Raw genomic sequence first — 17,828 nt, 5'->3', positions numbered from 1 at the left:
TGAAACCCTCAGCGTCCACCATGATGAAACCCTTAGTGTCCACCGTTAAGAAACCCTCAGCGTCCACCGTGATGAAACTCTCAGCATCCACAGTGGTGACACCCTCAGCATCCACAAAGGCCATAACATTTCCCGCTCATGCGAAGTTCTTTGATGCTGGTGATGTAAAATGCTTCCAACATTTTCATTGTTGTTTGGCCAATGGTGAACCCAGGTTTCATTCATAGTTACAAATCATTGCAAGAACCTTTCTGATTCAGCATCAAACAGAGCTAGATTATCACGAGACATGTGCCTGATGCATTTTTTATCAGATGTCAGAAGGCGTGAAACACAATGGGGTGAGACTTTCTGTCATTTTTAAATCATGCTGCCCACCTCGTTTCAGATTCCTAATGAGTGTGTGAGTATGGTTTTACGCCGCTTTTAGCAATAATCCAGCAATATCACGGCGGGGGACAATACGCCGCTTTTAGCAATATTCCAGCAATATCACGGTGGGGGCCTCCAGAAATGAGGTTCACACATTGTACCCATGTCGGGAATCGATCCGGGATGTTCGGCGTGACGAGCGAACGCTTTAACCACTAGGCTACCCGACATCCCCTTCAGCGTGACGAGCGAACGCTATTACCACTAGACTACCCAACCGCCCCAGCTTAATGTTGAAAAAAGCCCGAAGTGACGAAGATCATTGATGCTTACCACTTTGGTGAAACCCAAGAGCACGAGTTGATGTTGACAAACCAAGAATCATACCCATGGCGAATCTCGGACTCGAACCCATGGTCATGGGCTTCTGGCAAGACTTGGAGATATCGTTGGACCACCTGTGTCATCTGGAAGGAATGGTCTTGCTAGTATAGAGCATTGGTGTTAAGTTCTCAGATTCCTAGATTTGATTGTAATGACTTGTTCCAGCTGTTCACTATGATTAACGTGTGGGATATATTATATCACGGCGTGTCTGCTTGATGTGGGAGGAAAGTCCGAAGTGACACAGGTCGTAGTAGACGTTTACCACTTTGATGAAATCTACGAACAGGGTTTTACGGAAGGCTTTTAGGGCCATTTGTTTTTTATCTATTTAGTTAGTATCTTGAAATTTCAATATGTTATGTGGGGGCGGTCGGGTAGCCTAGTGGTTAAAGCGTTCGCTCGTCACGCCGAAGACCAGGGTTCGATTCCCGACATGGGTACAATGTGTGAAGCCCATTTCGGGTGTCCCCCGCCGTCATATTGCTGGAATATTGCTAAAAGCGGCGTAAAATCAAACTCACTCACTCAATATGTTATGTTACAATTTCAAGATACTAACTTGAAATCTCAACTAAGTATCTTGAAATTCCAACTTATGTATCTTCAAATTTCAAGTTATTACCTTCAAATTCACCATTATCTTGAAACTACAAGATAAATAGATAAATAAATAAAAAAACAAATGTCACTAAAAGGCATCCGTAGGGTTTGGTGCTGACAAAGGTAGTAACAGATTAAGGGCGAACAGGGATTCGAACTCACGACCGTATGTTTCAGGCACACCTAAGGGACGCAACTCTGCACAGCTAATTGCATCACCTAAGAGGACAGATATTTAGTGGGTCCCCTACATGTTTTCACAAAGAAATATGTGAATTACACGTGTTTCCATTTTGTTAAGGCTTTGTATTTCAGATGTTTAACAGCTTGTCGACTTCTTGTAAAGGGTCCTCAGCCAGACATGTTCCCGTTCTAGTGGATAAAGCGCCTACCCGGGGAGCGGAAGGTCAGTGGTTCGATCCCCATTCGCGTCTTTCTAAAAGACGTTAAAATATGGTACTTGTTGTTATCCTGCCTGGTGCTCGGCATTGAGGGGATAAAACTGTGTCCGAGTGGGGTATCCATTTTGAATCGCAGCATGGTATCTCACTGTGCTAGAACCTAGTCTGTCTCGCAGACCTTGGAGAATTAAGCAAAAGAGGAGTCCAACTCAAGTCTAGAATGATGAATAAAGGATGAATCTGTTCTCTGTTTGGACTTTTATGTTTAGAAGATAGAGGTTTTTAAAATAGGAGAACCCTATTTCTGGGACTAAATATTAGTCTAGGCTAGAACCATAAGACCAGGAGTAGTACAAGCAGACACACCCAAACTTACACACACACACACACACACACACACACACACACACACACACACACACACACACACACACACACACACACACACACACACACACACACACACACACACACACACACACACACACACACACTCAAACACACACACTCAAACACACTCAAACACACACACTCAAACACACACGTACACACACACTCAAACACGGAGGCACGGTGTTATATAAGTGCAATAATCTTGAACAGACCTTAGACTCGCCTACCAAGGATTCCTAGCGGTTAACTGAGGACAAAGTCATCACTGCTCTCTCGACGCATGCCTATCACTGTTCAATGCCTGGTATTTAACATACTAGAGTTTTAGTGACATCTTCGACACAACTTAACCGTTCCATTTCCATTTGCCACTAAATACCACCAAAAACGGGGATTTATCTGGACCTGCTCCGATATTCGGTACCCCGTGAAGATCCGGGTTAGAATTGATCTTCAGCATCCCATGCTTCTAGTAGGTAAGGTGAAATGGGGTTTGTCGTCGCGTCAAAGAGTATAGCGGCGTGCGCGCGTGCGTGCGTGCGTGCGTGCGTGCGTGCGTGTTTGTTTGTGTGTGTGTGTGTGAATGTGTGAGTGTGTGGCTGCTCGTACTTGCCGGACTGATGCCGATTTTTAATGCCAGCTCACTGAGATACCATGCCGTAGTTTAACATGAACACCCTTATCAGAGACAGTATACTGACTTCGAGCCGACCAGTCCTTGTTTTAGCCCCTTAATGCCAAGCGCCAGACAGGGTAACAACAAGTACCTTTTAACGGCTTTTTGGTATGACGCGGCCGGGGATCGAACCCCGGACCTTCCGCTCTCCGGGGGGACGCTCTACCGCTAGTCCACGGAGGCAGTCTTCGGAATAGTTAGATCATGAGGACCTGTTGTCTAATCGTTGAAATGGTTAGTTCGACCACGAGCGCGAGTTGACAAGTTATTTAATCAACTAATGCTTTATTTATAATTTGCTCGAGAACTATATTGTGGCAAAACGCACACATCAGTTGAAACTGTCTCTGTGCAGAAGAGTTATGAAGCTCGCACATGCTGTGCGAATGGGAATCACACGCTGCACGTGCAGTGTCTCGGCGAAGACATGCGCAGTTCGAAACCACATGGTCAGTTGGGGAAGCAATTTGCCTTGGAAGCAGCAACATGAGTAGTTCCGACGAAAGGAAATCCACTTCCTTGCCCCAGTACAGTGATATCAGTGATTTTGAGACCGATACGGTAAACTATTGGATTCGAATGACGACGAACTGAATTATTGTACCTGTCGGTTTATCCTCGAGGTTCGGAAGCAGGATGGTACGGATTATCCACCAAAGACTGTTTGTCAACTTGTTTTACTCATACAAATGCACTTCAACAACAACAATCGTGATGTCCAGTTTCTTTCCGAAACAGTGTATACAGAGGTTCGAGTGACATTGGACAATATTATGAGACAGGGCAAGCAAGGGAAAGGCATTGCGCTCACGCCAAGCTAGCGTCATTACCGTGCAACAAGAACATGATTCTGTGAGAAAAGGGATTTCTCGGATCAACATGCCCTTAAGCACACTTGTACGATGGTGTATTTGGTTGAATTAAATTTTGCACTGCGGTCGGGCTATCAACATAGAATGTAGAGTGTCCACCAGTTCGAATTTGGATCGAATGATTGATCAAGGAGATTATTAACGTTACGCCGAATGCATCAGTAAATGTAATCAACGAGGACTGAAAGGTGTAGAGTTCCACCTAAGTGTGTTACTGCATACACTAGTACTGACCCTAACAAGTGTATTGAGTCTACGACCTTCGGACGCCCTAGATGCCTTCTACTTGCGTCCATTAGTGAAGCCCCGGCAGGAAACGTGGTACCCCTGCAGTCCCATTGGTCAAAATACTGTAGCGAAGACAGTGAGTCGATTGTGTGCCGCTGCTGGATTTACTTGTGAGTACATTGTACATAATGTTTCAGTAATAGTTTCCAAACCGTAAATCAAAATGTATGATTTTCAAATGTTTGTGGATTTGCTTAAATCATTTTACAGTATAATTTAGATCAGTGACATGAGCGTGGTGGCGGCATGATTCTGTTTATATCATAAAGTCGTTTCTTATCGCACAGGAAATCATTTGAGACCATTAACATCAACTGAATAGATTCTGGAGAAAGTTTATTTTTTAAGTTGTGGCGTCATATTTGATTACCAAATCAAGCGCGTAATCGGATTCATCAATTACTTACATTTTAACGTTTGTTTACTTCGTAATCCCTCTAACCTAAAATAAAAAAAAGCTGTTTATTTTGTAGGTTTTTACACTAACCACTCTTTGTGTGCTACACGCCTCTACCAGTCAGGTGTTGACGAGCAGTTGATAGCGTTACTGCGATGCCCAGTCCGTTTTGCTATCAGGTCATACAAGAGTGACTAGCAGGAGGATTACGTAAGCAAGATTGTACAGGGTCTGCGCAAGCGTACAATTGCAAGTACTGCAACTTCGCCATCCACAGAAATGGCAAAGCATGCGGCGATGGATGTCAGAGGTTCTCGACCTGTCAAGGTGGAGTTCAACATCAACATCACGTGACATGGTTATTAACTTCAAGGGATCGCCTATTCCGTGTCGCCCTGTGAGATCAACTGTAAGTTTAAGTGAATATGAAGAGATTCAGTTTATCTATGACCTTGTTCTTTTCTTATTCTATTTCTGGTCAGTTGTAGTCTCTTAAATACTACCTGTATGGCTAGAAGTAGAATATGCATCCAGTCAGAAATTTCCTCACACGACTGGAGCTACTTTGCTTGGAAAAAGTAGTTCCGTCCGTGGTCTAACTGAAAATGACGTTGGTTAGACCACGTTTATAACAAAGGAGCTATGGTCTAATTGTAGTAAGAGGCGAAACAACAAACAAACAAAAAGATATTCGGCCCAAAAATCTGCAGCAAATGTCAGTTCAAATTCCAAAATGGAATTAAACACACCCGAATGCTTGTTATTGTGGTGATAATTAATGTTATGGTTTGAGAATAATACATTAATAAAAACGACAAAACCTGACAATAATCACGTCAGTGTCCCGTCTGCATCACAAGCACGTTTACAATGGGGTTTTGTATTTCACTGATAACTGGGAGAGCTGCAGAAGTCTGAAGGGTTCAATAACGTATCACACATTATTGCATGGAATGTTTAAACACGTCTTGATTTGAACATAACTCGGACTGTAATTATCCCAATTTTCAAAAAAACATAATGATTCTTTGTAATCTGCCTGTCAAGGGCAGTAAGTTCAGAATTCTCGATAAATCCTGCCTACTTTGAATTCACATGTTATCTCCTAATGTTAATGGTCCACAAGTGGTTTACTGACCTTTATCTCAAGGGTCTGGGCGACAGAGTACTCCAGCAGCCACAGAGAGCCCTGGCTGTTGGCCTCTTCTATAAATAGCTGTTTTTGGGCGATGGCTCATTCCCCGAGAATTGTTGAATGTGGGAAAACCAGTCGCTTGTTTGAGATCTGGATTTCCAGGAAATCGTAGCGGAGTCTTATATAAAATACTCGAATGTGTTTCACGTGACATTTCTCATATTCCTCGCTTCACAACAGACCGTAAGTACACTCACTCGCTACCAAATAGTTATTTTATTTGCGTAAACCCTGCCCCTATATACATATACCCTGCCTCTACATACATACACCCTGCCTCACATACATATACCCTGCCTCTACAACATATACCCTGCCTCTACATACATATACCCTGCCTCTACATACATATACCCTGCCTCCACATACTCATACCCTGCGTCTACATACATATACCCTGCCTCACATACATAGACCCTGCCTCTATATACATATACCCTGCTTATACATACATATACCCTGCATCTACATATATATACCCTGCATCTACATACATATACCCTGCATCTACATACATATACCCTGCCTCCACATACTCATACCCTGCCTCTACATACATATACCCTTCCTCTACATACATACACCCTGCCTCGACATACTCATACCCTGCCTCTACATATATATACCCTGCCTCTACATACACACACCCTGCCTCTACATACATATACCCTGCCTCTACATACATACACCCTGCCTCAACATACATATACCCTGCTTCTACATACACTCACCCTCCCTCTACATACACACCCTGCCTCTACATACATAGAACCTGCCTCTACATACATACACCCTGCCTCTACATACATATACCCTACCTCTACATACATACACCCTGCCTCTACATACATACAACCTGCCTTTATATACATATACCCTGCCTCTACATACATGCACCCTGCCTCTACATACATATACCCTGCCTCTACATACATATACCCTGCATCTACGTACATATACCCTGCCTCTACATACATATACCATGCCTCTACATACATATACCCTGCCTCTACATACATATACCCTGCCTCTAAATACATAAATACACCCTGCCTCTACATACATATACCCTTCCTCTACATACATACACCCTGTCCCTACATACATACACCCTGCCTCTACATACATATACCCTGGCCCAATATACATATACCCTGCCTTTACATACACACACTCTGCCTCTCCATACATACACCCTGCCTCTACATACACACACCCTGCCTCTACATACATATACCCTGCCTCTACATACATACACCCTGCCTCAACATACATATACCCTGCTTCTACATACACTCACCCTCCCTCTACATACACACCCTGCCTCTACATACATAGAACCTGCCTCTACATACATACACCCTGCCTCTACATACATATACCCTACCTCTACATACATACACCCTGCCTCTACATACATACAACCTGCCTTTATATACATATACCCTGCCTCTACATACATGCACCCTGCCTCTACATACATATACCCTGCCTCTACATGCATATACCCTGCATCTACGTACATATACCCTGCCTCTACATACATATACCATGCCTCTACATACATATACCCTGCCTCTACATACATATACCCTGCCTCTAAATACATAAATACACCCTGCCTCTACATACATATACCCTTCCTCTACATACATACACCCTGTCCCTACATACATACACCCTGCCTCTACATACATATACCCTGGCCCAATATACATATACCCTGCCTTTACATACACACACTCTGCCTCTCCATACATACACCCTGCCTCTACATACACACACCCTGCCTCTACATACATATACCCTGCCTCTACATACATACACCCTGCCTCAACATACATATACCCTGCTTCTACATACACTCACCCTCCCTCTACATACACACCCTGCCTCTACATACATAGAACCTGCCTCTACATACATACACCCTGCCTCTACATACATATACCCTGCCTCTACATACATACACCCTGCCTCTACATACATACAACCTGCCTTTATATACATATACCCTGCCTCTACATACATATACCCTGCCTCTACATACATATACCCTGCCTCTACATGCATATACCCTGCATCTACGTACATATACCCTGCCTCTACATACATATACCATGCCTCTACATACATATACCCTGCCTCTACATACATATACCCTGCCTCTAAATACATACATACACCCTGCCTCTACATACATATACCCTTCCTCTACATACATACACCCTGTCCCTACATACATACACCCTGCCTCTACATACATATACCCTGGCCCAATATACATATACCCTGCCTTTACATACACACACTCTGCCTCTCCATACATACACCCTGCCTCTACATACATATACCCTGCCTCTACATACATATACCCTGCCTCCACATACATACACCCTGCCTCTACATACATATACCCTTCCTCTACATACATACACCCTGTCCCTACATACATACACCCTGCCTCTACATACATATACCCTGTCCCTACATACATATACCTTGCCTCTACATACATATACCATGCCTCTACATACATACACCCTGCCTCTACATACATAGAATCTGCCTCTACATACACACCCTGCATCTACATACATATACCCTGGCCCAATATACATATACCCTGCCTTTACATACACACAATCTGCCTCTCAATACATACACCCTGCCTCTCCATACATACACCCTGCCTCTCCATACATACACCCTGCCTCTCCATACATACACCCTGCATCTACATACATATACCCTACCTCTACAAACATACACCATACCTCTACATACATACACCCTGCCTCTACATACACACACCCTGCATCTACATACGTATACCCTGGCCCAATATACATATACCCTGCCTTTACATACATACACCCTGCCTCTACATACATTGAACCTGCCTCTACATACACATGCCCTGCCTCTACATACATACACCCTGCCTCTACATACATATACCCTACCTCTACATACATACACCCTGCCTCTGCATACACACACCCTGCCTCTACATATATATACCCCGCCTCTACATACACACACCCTGGGTGTGTGTGTGTGGGGGGGTGGTTGGTAGGTGTGTGTGTGTGTGTGTGTGTGTGTGTGTGTGTGTGTGTGTGTGTGTGTGTTGGTGTGGGTGTGAGGGTGTGTGGGTGTGTGGGTGTGTGGGTGTGTTGGTGGGTGGTGGGTGTGGTGGTGGGTGTTGGTGTGGGTGGTGGGTGTGGGTGTGGTGGTGGGTGTGTGTGTGGGTGTGGTGGTGGGTGGGTGGGTGGGTGGGTGTTTGGGTTGGGGGTTGTGTGTGTGTTGGTGGGATGGGTAGGGGAGGGGTGGACGAATGTAGGGGAGGGAATCACGAATGGAGGGGAGGGGTGGACGAATGTAGGGGAAGGGTGGACGAATGTAGGGGAAGGGTGGACGAATGTAGGGGAGGGGTGGACGAATGTAGGGGAGGGGTGGACGAATGTAGGGGAACGGTGGACGAATGTAGGGGAAGGGTGGACGAATGTAGGGGAGGGAATTACGAATGGAGGGGAGGGGTGGACGAATGTAGGGGAAGGGTGGACGAATGTACATGTAGGGGAAGGGTGGACGAATGTAGGGGAGGGATGGACGAATGTAGGGGAGGGGTGGACGAATGTAGGGGAAGGGTGGACGAATGTAGGGGAAGGGTGGACGAATGTAGGGGAAGGGTGGGCGAATGTAGGGGAAGGGTGGGCGAATGTAGGGGAAGGGTAGGCGAATGTAGGGGAAGGGTGGACGAATGTAGGGGAGGGAATTACGAATGGAGGGGAGGGGTGGACGAATGTAGGGGAGGGAATTACGAATGGAGGGGAGGGGTGGACGAATGTAGGGGAAGGGTGGACGAATGTACATGTAGGGGAAGGGTGGACGAATGTAGGGGAGGGATGGACGAATGTAGGGGAGGGGTGGACGAATGTAGGGGAAGGGTGGACGAATGTAGGGGAAGGGTGGACGAATGTAGGGGAAGGGTGGGCGAATGTAGGGGAAGGGTGGGCGAATGTAGGGGAAGGGTGGGCGAATGTAGGGGAAGGGTGGGCGAATGTAGGGGAAGGGTGGACGAATGTAGGGGAGGGATGGACGAATGTAGGGGAGGGGTGGACGAATGTAGGGGAAGGGTGGACGAATGTAGGGGAGGGATGGACGAATGTAGGGGAGGGGTGGACGAATGTAGGGGAAGGGTGGACGAATGTAGGGGAAGGGTGGACGAATGTAAGGGAAGGGTGGGCGAATGTAGGGGAAGGGTGGGCGAATGTAGGGGAAGGGTGGACGAATGTAGGGGAAGGGTGGACGAATGTAGGGGAGGGAATTACGAATGGAGGGGAGGGGTGGACGAATGTAGGGGAAGGGTGGACGAATGTACATGTAGGGGAAGGGTGGACGAATGTAGGGGAGGGATGGACGAATGTAGGGGAGGGGTGGACGAATGTAGGGGAAAGGTGGACGAATGTAGGGGAAGGGTGGGCGAATGTAGGGGAAGGGTGGGCGAATGTAGGGGAAGGGTGGGCGAATGTAGGGGAAGGGTGGACGAATGTAGGGGAGGGATGGACGAATGTAGGGGAAGGGTGGGCGAATGTAGGGGAAGGGTGGACGAATGTAGGGGAGGGATGGACGAATGTAGGGGAAGGGTGGGCGAATGTAGGGGAAGGGTGGACGAATGTAGGGGAGGGATGGACGAATGTAGGGGAAGGGTGGGCGAATGTAGGGGAAGGGTGGACGAATGTAGGGGAAGGCAAACAACAACTGAAAATTCATTCAGCTCCTCCTTTTTAGAAGATGGCGATGGTATCGTTTGGAGGATGTGAGCGACAAGTGCCCAGTTTGGTCGTGTCGCAGTTCCAGATGGGTCTCGAGTTCATTGACAAACTAATGGCTGGATTACAGGTGACCCAGTTCAAGACTGGTATCCAATTCATTGACCAACTAATTGCTGCATTGCAGTTTAGATATTACAATGTCAAACGAAACATAGAAAATGCTAGTGCAGCTTTCTCACAGGCTGAATGTGAGTTAGAAAACCATATCCGTCATCAAACCAAAAAGTGTCGGGAAGAGGAAGCAGAACTATCAAACATGCATAGAAGACACCAAGAAATTCTTAAATCTCTGGCAGGCTTGAACGATTCACTGGAGACATTATCAAAAACACTCAAGGAACTGAGAAAGAAGGTTGAAAGTGCTCAAAAGGATGTGGAGGAATCGAAGAAAAGTGTCGCAAAGGCAACAAGGGAGTACGAACTGGCCAGTGTAACTAGAGAAGCAGTTCGGGTGGCAGGAAAGGCGACGAGTTGGATACCTTTTGTCGGATCCACACTCTTGGAAGTTTCTGAGACGACACTCAAACAACATGTTGATAATGCAGAATATCGCCTTGACTCTGCCAAATCAGCTTTATCCAGTGCTGAAGACACTGTATGTGAGATGGCAAAAGCTCGTGAAAATGCTCAAGGTGATATCAAGAGACGTGAAATAGAAAAGATTAAAATGGAAGAAGAAATGAAATTGACTCAGAAGAATATTTCTACATACAGGAAGGACATTAACGAGCAAAATCGATCCTTAACAGCGTTGAGGAAGGTGATGACTCGTCTGGGTAAAGTGTCGGGACGAGCAGAGGTACTAAATGATGCCACGGCCATCATGCATGATATAGCAGAGATCGGGATACCTCTTAAGAGTTTGCTTGACAGTTTTGAGGAGTTCATTACGCAACCAGATCTCTGGAAGAAGGTGCTTTCTCGTCCTGAATTTCTGGCCGTTTGCGATGATGACGATGGAGACTGGTGAATGAAAACAGAAATGATACCTTGACAATGTTGCTAAGATTGTTGTCTCCATCACGTGAAGAGGATAATCAAGTTCTTAAAGTGTTCGCTGATCAGGTTTTATTTGAGAACGATTGGCATTGGATTCATGTAGATCATTGTCAATGTATGTTTGGACACTGACAAATAGGCCGTCTGTTATGTTTTGTGTGTTTCCCGTCTCAAGGCGGGCCTAAAATACTTTTGCCCGCATGACCATTATTCATTCTGCTCTGACAAGCAATATACGAATTTCCCATTCATAAATAGATTTTGTACTTTACTTTTTATCTTGAGAATAATCGAGAGTGGAAATATATGAAGCTTTTTCCTCTTTCGAAGTCTCCCTCTTTTCCGTCTTCAAAGCTTTGACGACGACACAGCATTCGTTGTAATTCGACCGTACACGAAGTAACGATGCACTCTTTCTAAAAATTAGTAAAAAAGTTGTCACCAGTTTTGAATCAATAATTCAAATTGAATTATTTGATAGGCATTACTTTGAAGTTGACGGGTGATAAAGTAGACACAATTTATGGATAAATACTAAGAGCCAACGGCAGAAACGCAACCAAACGCCAAGAACCTGAATATGTAGTTTATAGATTTGACTGTGGACAAGCATTGGTGTGGTGCAACTGTGGTAAAACATTCCGCCCCATGAACACCGGAATCAAAGAGCACAAAGCTTCAACCATCAAATCAGACAGTAAATCAGCCATCTTGGACCATATCAGCAACTGCCTCAATCACAACATCAACTGGGACAACCTCAATGATTTCATCAAAAGAAAACTAACTGAAGCAGTCCACATTCGCCGCCACAAGCAACCAATCAACAGAGATCCAGGCTATTTCATCCTATCCGCCTACTATAAACTCACTGAGCAATAATCACCATTTCCATGTAAACCTATCCTGTTTAATTAGCTTCCTGACTGACGGGCTTTCACCTCGTCTGTTCTCTGTCTATCAAGTTGTTATAGTATGTTATCCTTCTGTTGTCATTACTTAACCTACTCATGTTATCCCCACTCATGGATGCATTTGTTCTCTGTCCATCAAGTTGTTATAGTATGTTATCCTTCTGTTGTCATTACTTAACCTGCTCATGTTATCCCCACTCATGGATGCATTTGTTGCTACTGTTAATCCTCCACCTACTATATATATTCTGTACCATCTTAATCTTACAGTCTTGCATGACAACTGTATAAGGGTCTATTCCGAAATGTCTCCTTTACAGTAATTAAAGAAGTTGTTTTCCATACATTTTGTCTACTTTATTAATTCAAAATGTCAACCAACCAACACCCAACCAAAGGAAAGTTTTAATGAATTTGTGTAGTTTCCTTCACTAACTCCCCTGATCAAACAGAGGAAGCAATGGTAAGGGTAGTCAAATACCTTATTGCCCTAGTCGCAAAACATGACATTAGATCATCAAGTAAATGTCACTCTATCAAAAACAAAAACTCATATGTTTTGTCAGACAATTAATGCAAGGTACCATCTTTATAAAAGTGCTTCATTATATGGGAATATATCGATTTTTTTCTGTTTTACAAACTGAAGGTGTTAAAACAATTGACGATGTGACGTATTGGTTCATCTTGTGAGTGACACATGTAGTTGTTGTACTCCCGAATAGAGGGGTAACATCATCAGACCGGAAGTGCTTAGAACTTCCTTTGGCTGGACAAAGTGAATGGACAGTCTGACGTTAAATTATATCACAAGAACATGTGCTTTCCAAGACCAGATGTCACATATCGGAAGGTTTTTCTTTTCCTTATGAGGCTAGGTGGAGAAACGCGGTTTCTTATTTGAACTATATATGGGAAAGCACGACTTTCCCAATACTGCAAAATACGAATGTTGGATTTGAAGATCATGTTATGAATTGGAATTATTGTATTTCAACAAAAGTGCACCTGGAAAAAAATTAAGCGGCATTCCTAGTTTTCGTACATTTCCGAACTTTCTTTTATCTTTTTGAAATATCTGCATAAAACACGAGTCTCACATGGCTTCGATACCACCGATGGCTAGTTGATAGGGCGTCAGCCTGGAGAGCGGAAAGTCGGGAGTTCGATCCCCGGCCCCTTCCTGGCGCTTGGCATTAAGGGGATAAAACAAGGACTGGTCGGCTCAGAGTCTGTACAGTGTGTCTGAGTGGGGTATTCGTGTTAAATTGGGGCATGGTATCTCAGCGGGCTAGCACTGTACCATAGGCATTAGTTTTGAAGCCAGTAGACGGCAAATGATGAACGTGATTTCACGATTTGATATAACATATCAGCCGAATCATACATAGTAACCATCAGATCAAAATTAAAGTGAGTTCTACAAGCGCACCATTCAAGCTGAGTCGCTTCATATGAGTGAATGTTGTTTTGAGCCACGACGAGTTCAATGATGAACAGTTATGTCAGTTATGCAAAAACGCGTCAGGGAGGATAACCCGAAGTAATGCAGGTATCAGAATTTTCTTTTTAACACGAAGCCAAATAATGTTTCCAGTAATTTCGGAGCCTATATATTATATTATGTAAAGCTGACATCAGGTACTCGTACGTGCTTGAAGTTGCCTCAATGTCAGGCAGTATTATAGGTCACACAAATATGCATGGAGTAGGGCTCCTTAGCTTACTCAAACTAATCACATGTTACTACTATGTATACATCACAAATCGGCCGTATGTGAAAGCCGGAGGAAAATGTATGCAAATGTATGCAACCACATGACTTATCGACATAGTCACTGTACACTGTACATCATGGCGGATGTCAGCAAGAGGACGATTGCCAAGGCAGAGAAAGACCTGATGAGCCCCAAAGATGCTGAGGTACTGTATGCCAAAAGAACACGAAACAGGATTTTTGTTTGTTGTATATCTCTCGCTCAGCAATATTCAAGCTGTATGGAGGTGGCTTGTACATAATTGACTCTGGACCAGACAATCCAGTGAGTGATATTGTGAACAATGATCCACCCCGTCGGGGTGGTTGACACGAAATCTACCAAGTCACCAAGCTTGACTACCCGATCCCTTAAGTCCGTTGGTTGTTGGGAGCTATCTGACAAGGAATCCTCACTGGGTCAAAACAAATACAGATCAGTCTACTTCAAAAGTCTACTTCAAAATTCCTTAAGCCTAAGACGATTGGAAGAATGTGTATTTGCGAGGTAGTGTCCTTGGTAGAGTTAGTGGTATTTTGAGGTAGGAGTAGTGAGGAGGTTGTGGTATTTGGAGGTAATGGTATTGGGGAGTTGATGGTATTGAGGAGCTAGTGGTTTTCAGAACAGAACAGAACAGAAGTTTATTCAATATTTTAGGCCATATGACCTATAGTACAGTAGTGTTTGTTTTTTGTATGAACATTGTACAGTCACGTGTAGGTAATAATAAGTTTACATAAAATATTACCGTCTAATTTCAAAAATCTTCTTCAGGAATATTGACAGAGATGATATTGTATTTGCATTGCAGGAGTTCAACAAATTTCTCATCAGTTGTTCATCTTTGTACATAGTTGAAATCAGAGGGAGGTATCTATTTCTAAGAAACTGATAATATTTACAAATGAGAAGTACATGAAACTCATCCTCAACATAGCCTTCATTACAATAACGGCATAAACTACTTTCTTTATCTTGTACATTTTTCGGAGGTAGGGGTATTGTTGAGGTGCTGTCATGGGGGAGGTGGTGCTAGGGGTATTGTTGATCGGAGGTAGAGTTATTGGGAGTAGTCAATGCTTTTTGAAAGGTAGCGATATTGGTAATGTGTTGATATTGGGGAGGTAGTGGTGTTGGAATTAGGAGGAGGTGGTGTTGGAATAGGGAGGTAGTGGTATTTAGGGGGTATTAGTATTGGGGAGGTAGTGTTAATCGGGAGGTGGTGGTTTGGGGGAAATCGTTGAAGACATTAGGGACGTAGTGGTGAGGTCGTGAGGGAGTGACATGCTGGGAAATAGAGATGTTGGGGAGATGGTAGTATTTGGGAGGTGGCGGTATTGTTAAGCAGTGGCATTTGGGAGGTGGCATTATAAGAAGTTAGCGGGTTTGGGGAGGTATTGGTATTGGGAGGTATCCGTATTTGGGAGGTAGTGATATTTTGGTAGTATTGAGATCTTATGTTATTAGGGAGGTCATGGTGTTTGGGAGGAGGTGTATTGGGGAGGTCCTGGTTTTGTGGAGGTGGTGGTATTGATGAGTTGCCAGACTTGGAATGTATTGGGAGATGCTGGCATTTGGGAATGGGTGATATTGGGAAGGAAGTGGTATTGGGGAGGCGGGGTAGTTTGTATTGAAGAGATAGTATTATTTGGATTTAGTACATTTAGGGAGGTAACTGTAATTAAGAGCTAAGTAGTCGTATCTGGGGAGGTAGGTGTACTTGGACACGTTAGGCGGTACTTGATTGAGTAGAGGGGTTGGAGAAGTAGCTGTATTGTGTTAATGGAGAGAGTGGGTTTTAGCATTTTTTCGGCTCTTTTTAACATAAAGCATACTCAGAGTACCATGTCCTGTAAATAATGGAGCCTTGCCCAAGTATTGCATGAGGAACGACCCAGACCGTTTTTGTTAAGATAACACAAGTCATACATTGGTTCAATCTGATCTGTATTCAAGTCAAGACAAATGGTTACTTCACTGTGACCATGTCAGAGCCCCCGATTCATTGAGTGGCCTACTTCGAGCAGCGTAAGATGCTGGGGACAAATTCCATCCGAGAATCCACACAAGGCTTCACCAAGTCATGTAGAAAAACGCCTAATGTCATATTCAACTGTTGCTGATTTCAGGAGGACATGATGTTGGTCCTCGGGCCTCACATGAACTGGCAGGAGATGCTGTGCCCCGCCCCTCTCTCGGTGTGTCTCCTGAGGCAACTGGTCCTCGTCACACTGGACAACGACGTGTCTCTTGTGTCAGAACACATGACTAGGGATCACTTCAAACACACCGAGTACCTGGAGTCTCTGCTGACCAGCATCCTTCAAGTTGCCGATGAGGGATGGAATGCTTTCAACCTGGCCAACAAAAACATAGATCAAGTACGGCTGCTGACACTGCAGATTCCTCAACACATCAAGAATGCTGTCAAGGTAATTATTTTGACATTGAATATGGATTAAGGAGTGACTAAATTTTAGTATACGCTTCAGTCTACCAGGAAACTTGATGCTCTTGAACGCCTGATTTTCTACTAGAAACCCCGGGTCTCTCTGAGACAACATGAATCGCATTAAGGAATCCTCCAAGGGCAAGCAGGTACAGAAAGAAGAAGACAAGGAAGCTCTTCTGATGATGAAACTCCCACAACTATCGCTTTGTGTGAAGACCCTCATAACAGATTTCGATCAGATTATGCAGGGAACGGAAGTGTATCATCTCATGATGGTCGAGGCAACATTTCAGGATATTGTTCAGGCTTTGAAGTCCTACTCAGGAGTCTGTAAGCAGAAAGTGAACGACAATGTAGATGACGGTTATCAACTCATCAGGATAATGAAGACTGCTGGTAAACAGCTTGCCAAGGAACAATCACAAAAAGAGATGCGAAGCTTGTAGCAGGAAGGCTGGAAGGAAGAATGAAAGCACTGGAGACATTCTGTACACATGCATTTGGACAGTCGCTGCAAACACCAACACCCATATTGTCAACAAAAGAGCAGGATAGTTCCAGTTCAGCTACAGCAAGATATAGTGAACAGTGTAGAATCAAGGTTGAACAAACTGCCTCTTGTCTTGAATCAATCGGAGAGGACTTCAAGAGCAAAAGCAAATCATTACAGGAAACCAATGCCCATGTGACGTCAGTCATTGAAGAGCTTGCACACATTTACCTTGACAAGGTCAACTTTGATGAAATAAAACAGCTGTTGCAGAGAGGTATCAACGCTCTTGGACAGTTTCGAACACAATGGGGAAAGTTGGTGAGATTTTTCACAACAATTTCAAACATCATCAAATGCTCCATGGATGAAAATGTGAAGAAGTTCGTCCAGGGCGCCGAGCGAGGGGCAGAGTTTCGTCTTGAGTACACGATGTCGGACATGATGAGGGACATGATCTATGTCCAAGCATCTGAAGCCAACAAGCTATCGTACATGGTAAACAACTTGGCAGAGATGTATGTTGAAGTGTCCGAGAAGCATCTGATGGATCAAGTGGCTAGTCTTGGAGAGCTGCTTACATTGGGTGGAGAGAACGACAAAGGGGCCGTCGCCCTAAAGATTTCCCAGTTGAAGAGACAGGCACAGGACACCACGGTGTCGATTGGTTTCATTGTTGCCCAGAAGCAGCTGGAGTTCGACACAAAGGTGCAGAGGAGGATAGAGAGGATTCAAAGGGAGATGAAAGCAGTCTTACCTCCTCCTCCGCCAGAAGATCCAACAATCAAACAGCAGAA

General features: G+C 44.4%; 2 protein-coding genes across 2 annotated transcripts; one reads left to right on the top strand and one right to left on the bottom strand.

Annotated features, from left to right (window-relative positions):
• Positions 1-4,592: 4,592 nt before the first annotated feature.
• Positions 4,593-10,357, bottom strand: LOC125376975 (extensin-2-like). Its single transcript, XM_048389724.1, has 2 exons — positions 8,938-10,357; positions 4,593-4,705 (listed from the first exon to the last, which is right to left on the bottom strand). The coding sequence occupies exons 1-2, from the start codon at positions 10,355-10,357 to the stop codon at positions 4,593-4,595; spliced, it is 1,533 nt and encodes a 510-aa protein (XP_048245681.1).
• LOC124144812 lies at positions 5,579-12,676 on the top strand. The gene is made up of 2 exons (XM_046514392.2): positions 5,579-5,764; positions 10,376-12,676. The coding sequence occupies exon 2, from the start codon at positions 10,379-10,381 to the stop codon at positions 11,387-11,389; it is 1,011 nt and encodes a 336-aa protein (XP_046370348.2). The 5' UTR covers positions 5,579-5,764; positions 10,376-10,378; the 3' UTR covers positions 11,390-12,676.
• Positions 12,677-17,828: the final 5,152 nt, after the last annotated feature.

Source organism: Haliotis rufescens, unplaced genomic scaffold (assembly GCF_023055435.1).
Source record: "Haliotis rufescens isolate VD_foot unplaced genomic scaffold, xgHalRufe1.0.p SCAF_8, whole genome shotgun sequence".
NCBI lineage: Eukaryota > Metazoa > Mollusca > Gastropoda > Lepetellida > Haliotidae > Haliotis > Haliotis rufescens.
Note: the sequence above shows the minus strand (reverse complement) of the source record. Positions and strands in the feature narration are given on the sequence as shown.

Coding starts and splice junctions, on each gene's coding strand:
- LOC125376975 (XM_048389724.1), bottom strand. CDS start 10,357: ATGAATTTTCAGTTGTTGTTTGCCTTCCCCTACATTCGTCCACCCTTC. Junction 4,706..8,937: donor TCCACCCCTCCCCTCCATTC/GTGATTCCCTCC, acceptor CCACCTTGACAG/GTCGAGAACCTCTGACATCC.
- LOC124144812 (XM_046514392.2), top strand. CDS start 10,379: ATGGCGATGGTATCGTTTGGAGGATGTGAGCGACAAGTGCCCAGTTTG.